General features: G+C 54.9%; 1 protein-coding gene across 1 annotated transcript; it reads right to left on the bottom strand.

Annotated features, from left to right (window-relative positions):
* Positions 1-297: 297 nt before the first annotated feature.
* Positions 298-18327, bottom strand: LOC138101697 (eukaryotic initiation factor 4A-I). Its single transcript, XM_068999474.1, has 11 exons — positions 18258-18327; positions 17668-17716; positions 17148-17280; positions 15780-15919; positions 13671-13839; positions 10988-11097; positions 8647-8790; positions 4353-4490; positions 3326-3415; positions 2219-2298; positions 298-708 (listed from the first exon to the last, which is right to left on the bottom strand). Exons 1-11 carry the CDS (start codon positions 18278-18280, stop codon positions 564-566), a joined length of 1221 nt encoding a protein of 406 aa, XP_068855575.1. The 5' UTR covers positions 18281-18327; the 3' UTR covers positions 298-563.
* Between the last annotated feature and the right edge of the window lie 1353 nt (positions 18328-19680).

The raw sequence follows: 19680 nt of genomic DNA, 5'->3' as shown, positions 1-19680 counted from the left end.
AAAGGGAAAAATGGAAAAAAGGGAAAAACATTTTAAAAAGTGAAAAAATTTTAAAAAGGGAAAAATGGAAAAAATGATAAAAAAGAAAAAGATAAAAATGATAAAAATGAAAAAAAAAGATAAAAATGAAAAAAATGAAAAAAATTTATAAAAAATGAAAAAAAAATTATAAAAAATGAAAAAAATTATTAAAAATGAAAAAAAAATTTTAAAAAATTAAAAAACCCCCTAAAAAATAGGGAAAAAAAGGGGAAGAAAAGGAGAAAAAAATGGGAAAAAAAGGGGGAAAAAAAGGGAAAAAATGGGAAAAAATGGGAAAAAAGGGGGAAAAAGATGGGAAAAAAAGGGGGAAAAAATGGGAAAAAAAGGGGGAAAAAATGGGAAAAAAAGGGGGAAAAAAAGGGAAAAAATGAGAAAAAAAGGGGGAAAAAATGGGAAAAAATGGGAAAAAAGGGGGAAAAATTGGGAAAAAAGGGGAAAAAAAGGGGAAAACATTGGGAAAAAAGGGGAAAAAAGGGGAAAGGGGGGAGGGGCGCCCCTCCCCCACCCCCAGCCCCTCCCCCTCAGATGAGGTCGGCCACGTTGAGCGGCATCTCCTCGATGGCCGTGTTGTAGAAGGTCTCGATGTCGCGCAGCGTCCGCTTGTCCTCCTCGGTGACCATGTTGATGGCCACGCCCTTGCGGCCAAAGCGGCCACCGCGGCCGATCCTGGGCCAGCGGGGGAGGGGGGGAGGCGAGGAGGGGAAATGCAGAAGGGAACCATGAAACAGGGGAAAAAAAAGGGATGGAAAAAGGGGAGGGAGGGGAGGGAAAAGAGAAAAAAAAAGGAAAAAGAGAAGAGAAAAAAATACAAAATAGAAATTAAGAAAGGATAAAAAAAGAGAAGAAAAAAGGGAAGGGAAGGGAAAAGAGGAAAGGAAAAAAAAAGAAAAGAAAAAAAAATTAAAAAAAAAAGAAAAAAATGAAGAAAAGAAGAAAAAAGAAAAGAAAAAAGAAAAAAAATAAAAAGAAAAAAAAGAAAAAAAAAGAGAAAAGAGAAGAAAAAAGAACAAAAGAAATTAAAGAAAAGAAAAGAGAAAAGAAAAAATACAAAATAAAAAATTAAAAAGGATAAAAAAGAGAAGAAAAAAGGGAAGGGAAGGGAAAAGAGGAAAGAAAAAAAAAGAAAAGAAAAAAAAATTAAAAAAAAGAAAAAATGAAGAAAAGAAGAAAAAAGAAAAGAAAAAAAATAAAATAAAAAGAAAAAAAAGAAAAAAGAAAAAAAAAGAGAAAAGAGAAGAAAAAAGAACAAAAGAAATTAAAGAAAAGAAAAGAGAAAAGAAAAAATACAAAATAAAAAATTAAAAAGGATAAAAAAGAGAAGAAAAAAGGGAAGGGAAGGGAAAAGAGGAAAGAAAAAAAAAAAGAAAATTTTTAAAAAAAGAAAAAAAAGAAGAAAAGAGAAGAAAAAAGAAAAGAAAAAAGAAAAAAGAGAAAAAAAGAAAAAATAAAAAAAAGAAAAAAGAACAAAAGAAATTAAAAAAAAGAAAAGAAAAAAAAAGAGGAAAAAAAGAGAAAAGAAAAAAATACAAAATGAAAAATTAAAAAGGAAAAAAAACAGAAGGAAAAAGGGAAGGGAAGGGGAGGGGAGGGAAAAGAGGAAAGAAAAGAAAAAAGAGAAAGGAAAACAAAAAAATAAAAAAAAATTAAAAAAAGAAAAAAGAGAAGAAAAAAGAAAATAAAAGAGAAAAAAGAGAAAAGAAAAAAAAAAAATAAAAAAAAAAAGAAAAACCCATTTTCTCCCCAAAACCCGGGGAGGATTTCCTTGCCCCTCCCCCTCTCCCAGTGCTCCTCCCCCACCCCCACTGCCCCTCCCCCACTCCGTTAAAATCCCATTTTTCCCCCATTTTCTCCCCAAAACCCAGGGAGGTTTTTCTTGCCCCTCTCCCAGCCCGCTGACCGCCCCTCCCCCACTCCACTAAAATCCCATTTTTTCCTCATTTCCTCCCCAAAACCTGAGGAAGTTTTTTTGCCCCTCCCCCTCTCCCGCTGCCCCTCCCCCACCCCCGCTGACCGCCCCTCCCCCACTCCGTTAAAATCCCATTTTTTCCCCATTGATGGCCCAAAACCTGAGGAAGTTTTTTTGCCCCTCCCCCTCTCTGGTGCCCCTCCCCCTCTCCCGCCGCCCCTCCCCCTCTCAGGTGCCCCTCCCCCCTCTCCCGCCGCCCCTCCCCCGCACCGGTGGATGTAGTTCTCGCGGTTGGTCGGGAGGTCGTAGTTGATGACCAGTGACACCTGCTGGACATCGATGCCACGGGCCTGGGGGGGAGGGGCGGTCAGCGGGGAGGGGGAGGGGCGGCGGGGAGGGGGAGGGGCAAGGAAAACCCTCCGGGTTTTGGGGAGAAAATGGCGGAAAAAATGGGATTTTAATGGAGTGGGGGAGGGGCAGCGGAGGGGGAGGGGCACTGGGGGAGGGGCATTCGGAGAGGGGGAGGGGCACCAGAGAGGGGGAGGGGCAAGAAAACCCCCCCGGGATTTGGGGAGAAAATGGGGAAAAAGTGGGATTTTAACGGAGTGGGGGAGGGGCAGCGGAGGGGGGGAGGGGCACCAGAGAGGGGGAGGGGCAAGGAAAACCTCCCCGGGGTTTTGGGGAGAAAATGGCGGAAAAATGGGATTTTAATGGAGTGGGGGAGGGGCAGCGGAGGGGGAGGGGCACCAGAGAGGGGGAGGGGCAAGGAAAACTCCCCGGGTTTTGGGGAGAAAATGGGATTTTAATGGAGTGGGGGAGGGGTGGTCACCAGGGGTGGGGGAGGGGCAGCGGGGAGGGGGAGGGGCAAGGAAAACTCCCCGGGTTTTGGGCCATAAATGGGGAAAAAATGGGATTTTAACGGAGTGGGGGAGGGGCACCAGGGAGGGGGAGGGGCAAGAAAACACCCCCGGGTTTTGGGGAAAAAATGGGATTTTAATGGAGTGGGGGAGGGGCAGGAGGGAAAATCCCCGAATTTTAAAGGATTTGGGGTTAAATTTGGGTTCAAAGAGGGGAAAAAAAGGGATTTTAAGGAGTGGGGGAGGGGAAAAATCTCAAATTTTAGGGAGGAATTTTGGGGAGAAGAGGAACTGGAAAGGGGTGGGGGAGGGGCCGGGTTTGGGTGGGGAATCCCTGGAATTTTGGGGCTTTTTTCCGGAGTTTTGGGGCAGGACTTTTGATGAGGTGGGGGAGGGGCCCAGGGCCTCAAATTTGGGTGGAAATCCCTGGGATTTGGGTGGGGTTTTTTTTTGGTTTTTTTTGGGAAATTGGGGCGGGATTTTCTCCCGGGGTGGGGGTGGGGGAGGGGCGGGCGCTGACCAGGAGGTCGGTGGTGATCAGGACCCGGCTGGATCCCGACCGGAATTCCCGCATGATGACGTCACGCTCCTTCTGGTCCATGTCCCCGTGCTGGGGCGGGGGGAGGGGCGGGCTCAGCGCTGGCCCCTCCCCCCCCCCCTTCCAAACCCCCAAATTCCAGCCCCAGGACACCCCAAATTTCGGGATTTCTTCCCCCCCACCTCCCCTTGCCCCTCCCCCACTCTCAGGCCCCTCCCCCACCCCCCAAACCCCCATTTTTTTCCCCCTCCAAATTCCCCTTTTTTTCCCCCGTTTTTTCCATAATCCTCCCCAAAATTTCATGCTCGGCCCCTCCCCCACCCGTGAGAAAATCCCACATCAATTTCCCAAAAAAAAAACCCCCCACCCAAATCCCAGGGATTTCCCCCCAAAACTCAAAGCTCCGAGCCCCTCCCCCACCCCCTCAAAACTGATGCCCCAAAATCCCTGAAAAAAAAAAAACAACAAAACCCCCAAAATTGCAGCGATTCCCCCCAAACTGAAGCCCCTCCCCCACCCCGCGCCCCTCCTCCACCCCCTCAAAACTGATGCCCCAAAATCCCTGAAAAAAAAAAAAAACCAAAACCCCCAAAACTGCAGCGATTCCCGCCAAATTCAAGCCCCTCCCCCACCCCCTCAAAATTGATGCGTAAAAACCCCCCAGAAACGCCTGGAAAAAAAAACCCCAAAACCCCCCAAAACTGCAGCGATCCCCCCCCAAACTGAAGCCCCTCCCCCACCCCCTCAAAACTGATGCCCCAAAATCCCTGGAAAAAAAAAAACAACCCCAAAACTGCAGCGATTCCCCCCAAACTGAAGCCCCGCGCCCCTCCCCCACCCCCTCAAAACGCCTTAAAAATCCCCAAAAAACGCCTGGAAAAAAAAACACCCCAAAACCGCAGCGATTCCCCCCCCAAACTCGAAGCCCCCCCGGCCCCTCCCCCCGCCCCTGGAGGACCCCGATTTCCCCGGATTTGGCCCCAGAAGCGGGGCCGCGCCCCTCCCCCACCATGGCGGAGACGGTGAAGTCGCGCGCGTGCATCTTCTCCGTCAGCCAGTCCACCTTGCGGCGCGTGTTGATGAAGATGACGGCCTGCGTGATGGTCAGCGTCTCGTACAGGTCACACAGCGTGTCCAGCTTCCACTCCTGGCCGGAGAGGGACCACTGAGTGACCCTGAGTGGCCACTGAGTGACCACTGACCAGTGAGTGACCAGTACAGAGTCACAACCCAGCAATAAAGGGGCCCAAAACGGAGCCAGGAGTGACCCCCAGGTCACACAGCGTGTCCAGCTTCCACTCCTGGCCGGAGAGGGACCAGTGAGTGACCCTGAGTGGCCACTGAGTGACCCTGAGTGGCCACTGAGTGACTACTGACCAGTGAGTGACCAGTACAGAGCCAACACTGAGCAACAAAAGAGCAAAAATGGACCCAAAACGGAGCCAGGAGCGACCCCCAGGTCACACAGCGTGTCCAGCTTCCACTCCTGGCCAGAGAGGGACCAGTGAGTGGCCACTGAGTGACCCTGAGTGACCACTGACCAGTGAGTGACCAGTGAGCGACCAGTACAGAGCCACAACCCAGCAATAAAGGGGCCCAAAACGGAGCCAGGAGTGACCCCCAGGTCACACAGCGTGTCCAGCTTCCACTCCTGGCCAGAGAGTGACCACTGAGTGACCCTGAGTGGCCACTGAGTGACCCTGAGTGACCACTGAGTGGCCACTGACCAGTGAGTGACCAGTACAGAGTCACAACCCAGCAATAAAGGGGCCCAAAACGGAGCCAGGAGCGACCCCCAGGTCACACAGCGTGTCCAGCTTCCACTCCTGGCCAGAGAGTGACCGCTGAGTGACCCTGAGTGGCCACTGAGTGACCACTGACCAGTGAGTGACCAGTGACTGACCAGTACAGAGCCACAACCCAGCAATAAAAGGGCAAAAATGGACCCAAAACGGAGCCAGGAGCGACCCCCAGGTCACACAGCGTGTCCAGCTTCCACTCCTGGCCGGAGAGTGACCAGTGAGTGACCCTGAGTGGCCACTGAGTGACCGCTGAGTGGCCACTGAGTGACCCTGAGTGACCACTGACCAGTGAGTGACCACTGAGTGACCACTGAGTGACCCTGAGTGGCCACTGAGTGACCCCTGAGTGACCACTGACCAGTGAGTGACCACTGAGTGACCACTGAGTGACCCTGAGTGGCCACTGAGTGACCCCTGAGTGACCACTGACCAGTGAGTGACCACTGAGTGACCACTGAGTGACCCTGAGTGGCCACTGAGTGACCCCTGAGTGACCACTGACCAGTGAGTGACCCTGAGTGACCCTGAGTGACCACTGAGTGACCACTGACCAGTGAGTGACCAGTACAGAGCCACAACCCAGCAATAAAGGGGCCCAAAACGGAGCCAGGAGCGACCCCCAGGTCACACAGCGTGTCCAGCTTCCACTCCTGGCTGGAGAGTGACCAGTGAGTGACCGCTGAGTGGCCACTGAGTGACCACTGACCAGTGAGTGACCAGTGAGTGACCCTGAGTGGCCACTGAGTGACCCTGAGTGACCACTGACCAGTGAGTGACCAGTACAGAGTCACAACCCAGCAATAAAGGGACCCAAAACGGAGCCAGGAGTGACCCCCAGGTCACACAGCGTGTCCAGCTTCCACTCCTGGCCGGAGAGTGACCGCTGAGTGACCACTGAGTGACCCTGAGTGACCACTGAGTGACCCTGAGTGGCCACTGACCAGTGAGTGACCACTGAGTGACCACTGAGTGACCCTGAGTGGCCACTGAGTGACCACTGAGTGACCCTGAGTGACCACTGAGTGACCCTGAGTGGCCACTGAGTGACCGCTGAGTGACCACTGAGTGACCCTGAGTGACCACTGAGTGACCCTGAGTGGCCACTGAGTGACCACTGAGTGACCCCTGAGTGGCCACTGACCCCTGAGTGACCCCTGAGTGACCCCTGAGTGGCCACTGACCAACAGTGACCAGCAGCAATCCTGAACTGACCAATCCAATCCACGGCCAAGAAGTGCCCCAGCCGTGGCCGGAGAATGACCCACAACTGACCCAGCACTGAGCCCTGAGTGACCAACAGTGGCCAGCAGTGGCCAACAGTGACCAGCAGTGACCAGCAGTGACCAGCAGTGACCAACAGTGGCCAACAGTGACCAACAGTGACCAGCAGTGACCAGCAGTGACCAACAGTGGCCAACAGTGACCAACAGTGACCAGCAGTGACCAGCAGTGACCAGCAGTGACCAACAGTGGCCAACAGTGACCAACAGTGACCAACAGTGACCAACAGTGGCCAACAGTGACCAGCAGTGACCAACAGTGACCAGCAGTGACCAGCAGTGACCAGCAGTGACCAACAGTGGCCAACAGTGACCAACAGTGACCAACAGTGACCAACAGTGGCCAACAGTGACCAGCAGTGGCCAACAGTGACCAGCAGTGACCAGCAGTGACCAGCAGTGGCCAACAGTGACCAACAGTGGCCAACAGTGACCAGCAGTGACCAGCAGTGACCAACAGTGGCCAACAGTGACCAGCAGTGACCAGCAGTGACCAACAGTGGCCAACAGTGGCCAACAGTGACCAGCAGTGACCAGCAGTGGCCAACAGTGACCAACAGTGGCCAACAGTGACCAGCAGTGGCCAACAGTGACCAACAGTGACCAACAGTGGCCAACAGTGGCCAACAGTGGCCAACAGTGACCAGCAGTGACCAGCAGTGACCACAACTGACCCCAAACTGACCGGAAGTGACCCAGAACTGACCCCAAACTGACCCAGAGGGACCAGAACTGACCCCAAACTGACCACACCTGACCCCAAATGACCACACCTGACCCCAAACCGCCCCTCCCCCGCCGGCCCTGTCCCCCCCGCTCAGGGGCCGTTCCCACGGGGGGAGGGGCAGCCCATGGTCCGGGGGGGTCACTCTGGCATGGGGTCACTGCGGGGGGGCCACGGGGCCACCCCACAAATCCTGAGACCATGCGGGGGTGGGGGAGGGCTCTGACCCCAAACTGCCCCAAAACACCCCAAAACTGACCTGAAGTACCCCAGAATGACCCCAAACTGACCTGGAATGCCCCAAACCCGGCCCCAAAACCCCCCAACCCCAACCCCAGACGCGACTTCAACCAATCCCGATCTCCTGAGCCGCCCCAAATCCCCCAAATCTGCCCCTAAATCCACCCCAAATTTCCCCAAATCCCCCAAATCCAACCAAAACCACCCCAAATCCCCTCCAAAATCCCCTAAATCCACCCCAAATCCCCAAAATCCACCCCAGATGCCTCAAATCCAACCAAAACCACCCCAAATCCCCCAAATCTGCCCCAAAATCCCCTAAATCCACCTCAAATCACCTCAAATCCACCCCAAATCCCCAAAATCTGCCCAAAAATCCCCTAAATCCACCCCAAATCCAACCAAGACCACCCCAAACCACCCCAAATCTGCCCCAAAATCCCCTAAATCCACCCTAAACCCTCCAAATCTGCCCCAAAATCCCCCAAATCCACCCCAGACACCTCAAATCCAACCAAAACCACCCCAAATCTGCCCTAAAATCCCCTAAATCCATCCCAGACCCTTCAAATCCAACCAAAACCACCCCAAATCCCCCAAATCTGCCCCAAAATCCCCTAAATCCACCCCAAACTCCCCAAATCTCCCCCCAAAATCCCCCAAATCCACCTCAAATCCACCCCAAACCACCTCAAATCCACCCCAAACCCCCCAAATCTGCCCTAAAATCCCCTAAATCCACCCCAAACCACCTCAAATCCACCCCAGATCTGCCCTAAATCTGCCCCAAAATCCCCTAAATCCACCCCAAACTCCCCAAATCTCCCCCCAAAATCCCCTAAATCCACCCCAACCCCCCCCAATCTGCCCTAAAATCCCCTAAATCCACCCCAGACCCCTCAAATCCAACCAAAACCACTCCAGATCACCCTAAATCTGCCCCCAAAATCCCCTAAATCCACCCCAAATCCACCCCAAATCACCTCAAATCCACCCCAGATCTGCCCTAAATCTGCCCCAAAATCCCCTAAATCCACCCCAAACCCCCCAAATCTGCCCTAAAACCCCCTAAATCCACCCCAAATCCACCCTAGACCCTTCCAATCCAACCAAAACCCACCCCAGATCACCCTAAATCCGCCCCTAAATCCACCCCAAACCACCCCAAACCCACCCAAATCCCCCCCAAGGCCCCGATGACGCCCCCAGACCCCCCCCAGGACCCCCCACCCCGCCGCGGGCAGCCCCAGGCCCCACCTCCCTCTCGACGTTGATGTAGAACTGCCGGATCCCCTCCAGCGTCAGCTCCTCCTTCTTCACCAGGATCCGGATCGGGTCCCTCATGAACTTCTTGGTCACCTCCAGCACGTCCAGCGGCATCGTGGCCGACAGCAGCACCACCTGCGGGGCCGGAGCGGGGTCAGCGCCCCGAGAAACGGGGCGGGGACCCCAAAAAACGGGTTTGGGACCCCAAAAAACGGGTTTGGGACCCCAAAAAACCCCCGGGAGCGCCCTCGGGAAGAGGGAAAAGGCGCCAGGAATCGCCCCAGAAAATCCCTCAGGGACCCCCCAAAAGGGCAGAGGAATGGCCTAAAATGGGGTTTGGAGCCCAAAAAATGGGGAAGGGACCCCAAAAAATGGGTTTGGGAGCCCGAAAAATGGGTTTGGGAGCCCAAAAAACCCCCAGGAGCCCAAGAAAACCCCCGGGAGCGCCCTCGGGAAGAGGGAAAAGGCGCCAGGAATCGCCCCAGAAAATGGGGAAGGGACCCTAAAAAATGAGGAAGGGACCCCAAAAATGGGAAAGGGACCCTGAAAATGGGGAAGGAATCCCGAAAATGGGGAAGGGACCCTGAAAATGGGGAAGGAATCCCGAAAATGGGGAAGGGACCCCGAAAATGGGGAAGGGACCCCGAAAATGGGGAAGGGATCCTGAAAATGGGGAAGGGACCCCAAAAATGGGGAAGGGACCACAAAAAATGGGGAAGGGACCCCAAAAATGGGGAAGGGACCACAAAAAATGGGGAAGGGACCATAAAAAATGGGGAAGGGATCCCGAAAATGGGGAAGGGACCCCAAAAATGGGGAAGGGACCCCAAAAATGGGGAAGGGACCACAAAAAATGGGGAAGGGACCCCAAAAATGGGGAAGGGACCACAAAAAATGGGGAAGGGACCACAAAAAATGGGGAAGGGATCCCGAAAATGGGGAAGGGACCCCAAAAATGGGGAAGGGACCCCAAAAAAGGGGTTTGGGACCCCAAAAAAGCCCCAAATCCCACCCTGGAAACCCCAAAATCTACCAGGAAACCCCAAAATCTGAGGTGGGTACCCCTAAAATCCACCCCAGCCCCACCTGTGGGGCCGGACACCCCAAAAATGGGGTCAGAACCCCAAAAAATGGGCAAAACCCCCCCCAAAAAATTGGCTCAGGACCTCAAGAAATGGGAAAGGGACCCCAAAAAGCCCAGAATTAACCCCAAAACCCCTAAAACTGACAAGGGACCCCCTAAAAACGAGGTCATGGCGCCTAAAAAGGGGTCGGGACCCCCAAAAACCTCACAGGAAACCCCAATTTCGGCCAAGGACCCCCGAAATGGGTCAAAAACCCCCCAAAACGGGGTCAGGACCCCAAAAATCCCCCAAACCACCCCAAAATTCTGACCAGGGATCCCCTAAAACCGACCAAAGGCTTCCTAAAATTAATTAGGGAGCCCAAAAACCGGGATTGGGACCCCAAAATTGGACTCAGGAGCCCAAAATTCCCCCCAAGCCCCCCCCAGGAAATCCCAAAATCCCCCAGGGACCCCCAAAATTCCCCCAGGGACCCCAAACCTCTCCCCAAAAGCAAAAAGGAGCCCAAAAATGGAGCCAGGAGACCCCAAATCCCTCCCAAAATCCCGGAATTTCACCCCAAATCCTCTTTAGGGCCCCCCCCCCGGAACTTCCAGAGACCCTGAATTCCCCCAGGGAACCCCAAAACCTCCCTGAAAATTCCCAAAAAACCTCCCCAGAACCCCCTGAATTCCCCAAAATCCCCCCAAAAATCCCCCCAAAATTCCCATGGGATATTCCAGGAACCCCAACCCCCCTTTAGGAGCCCCCAAGCCCTCCCAAAATCCCCAAAAAATCCCAAAAATCCCCCCCAAATCCTCCAAAAACTCCTCAACTCCTCCAACCCCCCCCCCCACGCTTAAAATCCCAAAAAAAAACCAAAATTCCCCCCACCAAAAACCCCAAAATTCAATTTAAAAAAACCCAAAATTTAATTTAAAAACCCCAAAACTCCCATGGGATATTCCAGGAACCCCAAACCCCCCCCAAATTCCCAAAAAAAACCCCAAAATTCCCCCAAAAACCCCCCAAAAATCCCAAAAAACCCCCCAAAATTCCCCAAAAAATCCCCAAAATTCCCCCAAACCGCCCCGTACCCACCGCGGCCGCCAGGGGGCGCTGTGCGCACGCCGCCCCTCTTTGGGTTTTTTTTGTGTTTTTTGGGTTTTTTTTGGTGCGAATTCCTCGAGTTTCGGGTCTTTTTTTTGGGGTTTTTTTCTTTGGGATTTTTTTGGGGGGAATTTTGGGGTGATTTGGGGCCCCCCCACCTGCGTGTTCCCGCTCAGCTTCTGGAAGATGTCGTAGATTTGGTCCTTGAAGCCGCGGCTCAGCATCTCGTCCGCCTCGTCCAGCACGAACATCTTGATGAATTTTGGGGCTAAAAAAGGGGATTTTGGGCAATTCCCGCGGTTTCAGGGGGGTCCCCAGGGCGTCGGGGGTGGGGCTGAGAGGATTTGGGGGTTTTTTTTTGGGTTGTTTTGGGTTTTTTGGGGTTTTTTTTAGGGGGAGTTTGGGGATTCCCAGGGACGGGAAATGGGGATTTCAAGGGAATCTTTGGAGGGATTTTGGGGGAATTTTGGGGGATTTTGGGGTTTCCAGTGGGAACCTGGAGGGGCTGGGTCGTTTTTGGGGTGGTTTGGGGGATTTTGGGTCTTCCCAGGATGAAGTTTTGCGTTCCCAGGGAAATTTCGGGGTTCCCAGGGTGGATTTGAGGGCATTTTGGGTGATTTTCGGGTTTTTTGGGGTTCCCAGGTTGGATTCGGGGAAATTCTGGGGCAAATTTGGGGTTTTTGGGGGTTCCCAGGTTGGATTTTGGGTGATTTTTTTGTTTTTTGGGGTTCCCAGGCTGGATTTGGGGCAATTTTGGGTGATTTTGGGGGATCCCAGGCTGGATTTGGGGGGATTTTGGGGTTTTTTGGGGGTTCCCAGGCTGGATTTGGGGGGATTTCGGGGGGATTTTGGGTTCCCAGGCTGGATTTGGGGTGATTTTTTTGTTTTTTGGGGTTCCCAGGCTGGATTTGGGGGGATTTTGGGGTTTTTGGGGGTTCCCAGGCTGGATGTGGGGGGATTTTGGGGTGATTTTGGGGTGATTTGGGGGGTTTTTGGGGGTTCCCAGGCTGGATTTGGGGGGATTTTGGGGTTCCCAGGCTGGATTTGGGGCAATTTTGGGTGATTTTGGGGGTTCCCAGGCTGGATTTGGGGTGATTTTGGGGTGATTTCGGGGGTTTTGGGGTTCCCAGGCTGGATTTGGGGTGATTTTGGGGTGATTTTGGGGTTTTTGGGGTTCCCAGGCTGGATTTTGGGGTTATTTTGGGGTTTTTAGGGGTTCCCAGGCTGGATTTGGGGTGATTTTGGGGTGATTTTGGGGTTTTTGGGGGTTCCCAGGCTGGATTTGGGGTGATTTTGGGGTGATTTTGGGGTTTTTGGGGGTTCCCAGGCTGGATTTGGGGGGATTTTGGGGTGATTTTGGGGTTTTTGGGGTGCCCCCTCAGCCCTGGCGCTGATCAGCCCCCGGGGGTTTTGGGGTCCGGGCCGGGCAGGACGCGGGGCCGGGACCCCCCCCCGGGGTCAGGTGACACGCAGCTCATCACGGGGGGGACCCCAAAACTGCCCAAAACTCCCCAAATTCCGGACCCCTCCCAAAATTCCAGACCCCAAAAAAACGGGAAATCCCCAAAAATATTTTAAAAAGGGGGAAAAAAAAACCCCAAAATTGGGATTTTCGAACTAAAAACCCTAAAATTGGGACTCTCACCCCAAATTTGGGACCCCCCACCCCCCAGGGTCAGCTAAGCCAGAAAACCTCCAAAATTTGGGATTTTTGTGAGTGAAAAACACTAAAATTGGGTATTTTGGAGTGGATTTTGGTAAATTTGGGGGGTTTGGGGTGGGTGGTGCCGTTTTTGGGGTGAATTTCGGCGTTTTTGGGGTCACTCACACAGGAATCTGCAGTTCAGCCATCCCAGACCAGATTTCGAGCTGTTTTAACCCATTCTTATCCCATTTTAAAGCAGATTTTACCCACTTTTGGGACCGTTTTACCCCGTTCTGGGGGGTTTTCGGGGTGGCTGGTGCCGTTTTTGGGGTCAATTCCGGGGTTTTTGGGTCACTCACACAGATACCGCCGGTTGAGCCATCCCAGACCTGATTCTGAATCATTTTTATCCCATTTTAAATCAGATTTTACCCAATTTGGGGCCATTTTACCCCGTTCTGGTGGGTTTTCGGGGTGGCTGGTGCCGTTTTTGGGGTGAATTTCAGGGTTTTTGGGGTCACTCACACAGGAATCTGAAGTTCAGTCATCCCAGACCAATTTTGAGCCCTTTTATCCCATTTTTACCCCATTTTAAAGCGGATTTTACCCATTTTGGGGCCATTTTACCCCCTTCTGGAGGGTTTTCGGGCTGGCTGGTGCCATTTTTGGGGTGAATTCTGGCGTTTTTGGGGTCACTCTCACAGGTACCGGCGGTTCAGCCATCCCAGACCTGATTTTGAATCGTTTTTAACCCATTTCAAAGCAGATTTTGCCCATTTTGGCGCCGTTTTACCCCGCTCTGGGGGGTTTTCGGGGTGGCTGGTGCCGTTTTTGGGGTGAATTCCGGCGTTTTGGGGTCACTCACACAGGTACCGCCGGTTGAGCCATCCCAGACCAGATTTTGAATCGTTTTTAACCCATTTCAAAGCAGATTTTGCCCATTTTGGCGCCGTTTTACCCCGCTCTGGGGGGTTTTCGGGGTGGCTGGTGCCGTTTTTGGGGTGAATTCCGGCGTTTTGGGGTCACTCACACAGGTACCGCCGGTTGAGCCATCCCAGACCAGATTTTGAATCGTTTTTAACCCATTTCAAAGCAGATTTTGCCCATTTTGGCGCCGTTTTACCCCGCTCTGGGGGGTTTTCGGGGTGGCTGGTGCCGTTTTTGGGGTGAATTCCGGCGTTTTTGGGGTCACTCACACAGGTACCGCCGGTTGAGCATGTCGAAGACGCGGCCCGGGGTGCCCACGACGACGTGCGGGGCCTCGAGCTGCAGCTTCTGCACCTCGGCGCGGACGTTGGTGCCGCCGATGCAGGCGTGGCACGAGGCCCCCATGTAGTCCCCGAGCGCCATCACCACCTTCTGGATCTGTGACGTCATCGCTGATGTCATCAGCGGGAAGAGCAGCCCGGAAAACCCCGAATCCCAAAATCCCCGGCCCAAAATCCCCCCGGGAACGGTAAAAAACTTTGTTTATAAAAATCCCGCTTTTCAGCCCCAAATCGGCTCCAGAACCCCCCCTGTGGGGAGCTTCCGGGTCTGTGATGTCATTGATGATGTCATCAGCAGGAAGAGGAGCCCGGAAAACCCCGAATCCCAAAATCCCCGGCCCAAAATCCCCCCGGGAACGGTAAAAACCCTGTTCATAAAAATCCCGCTTTTCAGCCCCAAATCGGCTCCAGAACCCCCCCTGTGGGGAGCTTCCGGGTCTGTGATGTCATTGATGATGTCATCAGCAGGAAGAGGAGCCCGGAAAACCCCGAATCCCAAAATCCCCGGCCCAAAATCCCCCCAGGAACGGTAAAAACCCTGTTCATAAAAATCCCGCTTTTCAGCCCCAAATCGGCTCCAGAACCCCCCCTGTGGGGACTTTCTGGATCTGTGACGTCATCAGTGATGTCATCAGCGGGAAGAGCAGCCCGGAAAACCCCGAATCCCAAAATCCCCGGCCCAAAATCCCCCCGGGAATGGTAAAAATCCCCATTGATAAAAATCCCGCTTTTCAGCCCCAAATCGGCTGCGGAACATCATCGGTGACGTCATCGGTGACGTCATCGGCGCCGGGGGTGTGGCCCAGGCATGAACCAGTTCGGCCACTGGTCCGGACTGGGATGAACTGGGAGCCGCTTTGCTCTGCCCCCGCCGGATTCGGGACCGGGGCCAGCGGGGCCCCGCCCTGCCCAGGCGGCGGGGAACTGGGACGGACTGGGACGGACTGGTTTGGACTGGTTTGGACCGGTTTGGACTGGGTTATACTGGTTTGGACCAGGCTGGACTGTTATGGACCAGTCTGAAGTGGTTTGGACTGGATTATACTGGTTTGCAGTAATTTATACCATTTTATACTGGTTTATACTGGGTTATACTGGTTTATACTGGTTTGGACTAGTTTGCATTAATTTATGTTAGTTTATACTGGTCCATACTGGTTTATACTGGTTTGGAGTGGTTTGAGCTGGGTGAGATCGGACTAAAACGGTTTGGACTGGGTTATACTGGTTTATACTGGTTTGCAATAATTTATACCAGTTTATACCGGTCCATACTGGCTTATACTGGTTATACTAGCTTGCACTAATTTATACCAGTTTATACTGGTTTATACTGGTTTGGACTGGTTTGCAATAATTTACATCAATTTATACTGGTTTAAAGCGGTCCACACAGGTTTATACTGGTTATACTGGTCGGGACTAATTTATACCAGTTTATACCAGTCCATACTGGTTTATGCCAGTCCATACTGGCTTACACTGGTTATATCAGTTTATACTGGTTCTTACTGGTCCATACTGGTTCATTCCAGTTCGGACCCATTTAGAGCAAAATACACCAATTTATACTGGTTTGCACTGGTCCGTACTGGTTCAAACCCATCCGACCTCGTTCATACTGGTCCGTACTGGTTTATACCGGCCCACACTGGTTCATACCAGTTTGGACTGGTTTAGAGTAATTTATACCAGTTTAAACTGGTTTGTACTGGTCCGTACTGGCTCAAACCCACCCAAACTCATTCCTACTGGTCGATACTGGTCTATACTGGTCCAGACTGGTTTGGACTGGTCTGTACTGGTTCAAACCCACCCGAACTCGCTCATATTGGTCCATACTGGTCCATACCGGTCCATACTGGTTTGGACTGGTGCCCGCACAGGTGCAGGGGGGCGCCCTCCGGCAGCCACTAGGGGGCGCCCCACAGAGGCCAGCACCAGTTTGGGGAAGTTTGAACCGGTTTGAACCGGTCCGTACCGGTCTGTACCGGTCCGTACCGGTCCGTACTGGTCTGTACTGGTCTGTACTGGTACCTGCTGGGCCAGCTCGCGGGTGGGCGCCAGCACGAGCGCCTGCGTGGCCTTGAGCTCCAGCTCCACCTGCTGCAGGATGGAGATGGCGAAGGTGGCGGTTTTACCTGTGCCCGACTGCGCCTGCGCGATGACGTCATAGCCTGCGGGGAGAGGGGGAGGGGACAGGTGAGCGACAGGGGAGGGACAGGGGAGGGACAGGGGAGTGACAGGTGAGCGACAGGTGAGGGACAGGTGAGCGACAGGGGAGGGACAGGTGAGGGACAGGTGAGCCCGAGCGATGACGTCATAGCCTGCGGGGAGAGGGGGAGGGGACAGGTGAGCGACAGGTGAGAGACAGGGGAGGGACAGGTGAGGGACAGGTGAGCCTGCGCGATGACGTCATAGCCTGCGGGGAGAGGGGGAGGGGACAGGTGAGCGACAGGTGAGAGACAGGGGAGGGACAGGTGAGGGACAGGTGAGCCTGCGCGATGACGTCATAGCCTGCGGGGAGAGGGGGAGGGGACAGGTGAGTGAGTGACCCCACAGGTGGGCACAGGTGGGCACAGGGGGGTACGGGGGGCATGGGGGGCACAGGTGAGTGAGTGACCCCACAGGTGAGCCGAGGTGCGTCTGTGCCCACAGTTCTGGGCAGGTGAGCACTGGGAGGAACTGGGGGGAACTGGGAGGAACTGGGGGCACTGGGGGGAACTGGGGGCACTGGGGCTGAACTGCCACAGACCCCCCCACACCTGGGCTCACCTGGGCTCACCTAAGCCATGCCAGGGACACACCTGGGCTCAGCTGGGCACACCTGGGCACACCTGAGCTCACCTAAGCCATGCCAGGGACACACCCAAGCTCACCTGGGCTCAGCTGGGCACACCAGGGCAGTGCCAGGGACACACCTGGGCACACCTGGGCTCAGCCGTGCCGAGCTCCAGGCCCCGCTGTGCCAGAACGAGCGACGGCTCTGGGAGCGCTGGGGTGAACTGGGAGCACTGGGCTGAACTGGGAGCCCTGGGGGGGCCATCGTGCCCTGTACTGGTCTGTACTGGTCCGTACTGGTCTGTACTGGTCTGACCTTTGATGCAGGGCAGGATGGCTCTGCTGGATGGCCAAGGGCTTCTTGAAGCCATGGGCTGTACTGGTCTATACTGGTCTGTACTGGTCTGTACTGGTCTGTACTGGTCTATACTGGTCTGTACTGGTCTGTACTGGTCCGACCTTTGATGCAGGGCAGGATGGCTCTCTGCTGGATGGCCGAGGGTTTCTCGAAGCCACGGGCTGTACTGGTCTATACTGGTCTGTACTGGTCTATACTGGTCTGTGCTGGTTTGTGCTGGTTTATACTGGCCTATACTGGTCTGTACTGGTCCGTACTGGTCCGACCTTTGATGCAGGGCAGGATGGCTCTCTGCTGGATGGCCGAGGGTTTCTCGAAGCCGTAGGCGTAGATCCCGCGCAGCAGCGCCTCCGACAGGTTCATCTCGTCAAAGCTGTCCACCACCTCGTGCCAGTTACTCTGCACCAGTACGCACCAGTAGGCACCAGTAAACACCAGTACAGACCAGCACAAACCAGTACAGACCGGCAAGCACCGGCACAAACCGGGACCGGCCCCCCCGAGCCCCGCGGGACAAAGGCGACCCCAGTAAGGAAAGGGAGCCGGACCAGTTCATCCCAGTATGGCTGTAACCCCTCCCAGTCCATCCCAGTATGGCTGTAACCCTCCCCAATCTATCCCAGTCCCCCCCAAACCCCTCCCAGTCCCTCCCAATCCATCCCAGTATGGCTGTAACCCGTCCCAGGGCATCCCAGTCTGATGTTTACCCCTCCCAGTCCATCCCAGTTCATCCCGGTATGGCTCTAACCCCTCCCAGTCCCCCCCAAACCCCTCCCAGTTTCTGACCTCGATGACCCCGTCGGGCTCCATCCCTTCGGGGCCGCTCTCGCGGGCTCTGTCGGATTGGGGGGAGGGAGCGACACCGTGACGTCATCACCGCCATATCGCGACATTATCGCGACCTTTGACCCTCCCACGTGACCGGAGGCTGCGCCTCCCCCTCCCCCCCCAACCACGCGGCGCCACCGGAAATCGCCTCAGGGCAAGGCCCGCCCCACTTCCGGTTCCCGAAGCAGCCAATCCGCGCTCACGCCGCGCGTGACGTCACCGCGCCGCCGGACAATGGAGGCGCGCGCGGCGCCAACCACGTGGGCGGGGGGGGGGGGGGGAAGGGAGGGAACGGGGTTGGAAAAAACCGCGAAAAAAGGCAAAAAAATGGGAAAAAAAACCGCGAAAAGCCGCGCCGGGAATGGCGGGGAAAGCGGGGGGGAGCGGAATTCGGGAGAGGAAAGGGAAAAGCCGCGCGGTTTCCCACAGAAAGCCGCGGCTGCAGCGGGAGATCGCGACCCCCCCCCCCCCCCAACCCCGCGGGTTTCGGCGTCCCCCTCCCGCACCCGGGCGCTGTCCGGCCGCCCCTCCCCCCGCCGCTATCGCACCGACTGTCGTGACTCGCCGACATCTCCGCGGTCCCTCCAAGGCCCCCCCCCGCCCGCCGCCGCCTTAAGAAGCGGCCGGGCCGCGCCCCCCCCGCGCGCCGATTGGTTGGGCCCGCCTAAACCGCGCCCCCGCCGGGCGCCGATTGGTCAGAGCCCCAAGGGGAACGCCCTCGCCGGGCGCTGATTGGCTGGAGACCCAAAGCCACGCCCCCTTTCCGCTCCCATTCACACAATGGCGGAGGGGGCGGGGCCGGAGGGCGGAAGGGGCGGGGCCGGACCGAACCACGTGGGGGGGAGGGGAGGGGGGGAGGTGGGGCCGCCCCCTCCCCCACCCTGCGGGACCCCAAAATTTGGGGGGGGGGGGGGGTTGGAGGTGGGGGAGGGGAGGGGGAGACGGCGGGACCCCCAAAGAAGGCGGGGGAGGGGCTCTTAAAGGGGCCGCGCCCGGGAATTGAGCGGGGTGGGGGAGGCGAAGGAGGATGCGAGCCCCCTCCCCCCAGGGTGGGCTGAACCCCCCCAAAATGTCCCCAAATGGCCCCTGGACCCCCCGGATCGGCCCAAACCCCCCCAAAACGGCCCCAACCTCCCCCCAAATGGCCCCAAACCCCCCCAAAATGGCCCCAAATGGCCCCTGGACCCCCCAAAATGGCCCCAAATGGCCCCAAACCCCCCCAAAACGGCCCCAAACCCCCCCAGAATGGCCCCAAATGGCCCCTGGACCCCTCCCCCACCCCAAAATATCCCCGGGACCCCCCCACCCCAAAAAAAGTCCCCCCTCCCCTCCCCCGCCCACCCCCTCCAATAGAAACCCCCAAATTCCCACTTTTTCACCGTTTTCGCTCTTTTTATTCCCGGTTTTTTGTCGTTTCCCTCCCTCAGGTTAAAAACGGCCCCGGCCGGCGGGGGAGGGGAAATTTGGGGACCCCTCCCCCCCCCCCCAAAATCCCCCCCGGGACCCCAAAATCTTCCCCGCGCCCCTCCCCCACCCCCTCGGACAGGAATTTTAGGGAAAAATTGGGAAATTTTGGGGGTTTTTGGGGGGCACTGCGAGGATTTTTGAGGAGTTTTGGGAATTTTCAAGGATTTGGGGGGGCCTAAAATTTGAGGGGACCCCCCCCCCTCGCCCCTCCCCCACCCCCCAAAATCCCCCCGAACCCCGCCCCTTTTCCTTCAGAAAATCCATTTTTGGTCAATTTGGGGGTGAATTTTTGGGGATTTTCACGGAATTTTTGGAGATTTTCATGGAATTTTTGGGGGATTTTCACGGAATTCCGGGGAACTCCCGGGGTTTTTTTGGGGTTCCTGGGATTCCAAGCATCCCAAAATTTTGGGGTCTTCCAGGGACGGTCCAAAAACCCCAAAATCGCCCCAACCCCGCCCATTTTCCTTCACAAAAATCCTTTTTTGGGGTGACTTTTTCGGG

This window comes from Aphelocoma coerulescens, unplaced genomic scaffold (genome assembly GCF_041296385.1).
Source record: "Aphelocoma coerulescens isolate FSJ_1873_10779 unplaced genomic scaffold, UR_Acoe_1.0 HiC_scaffold_417, whole genome shotgun sequence".
NCBI classification, from domain to species: domain Eukaryota; kingdom Metazoa; phylum Chordata; class Aves; order Passeriformes; family Corvidae; genus Aphelocoma; species Aphelocoma coerulescens.
Note: the sequence above shows the minus strand (reverse complement) of the source record. Positions and strands in the feature narration are given on the sequence as shown.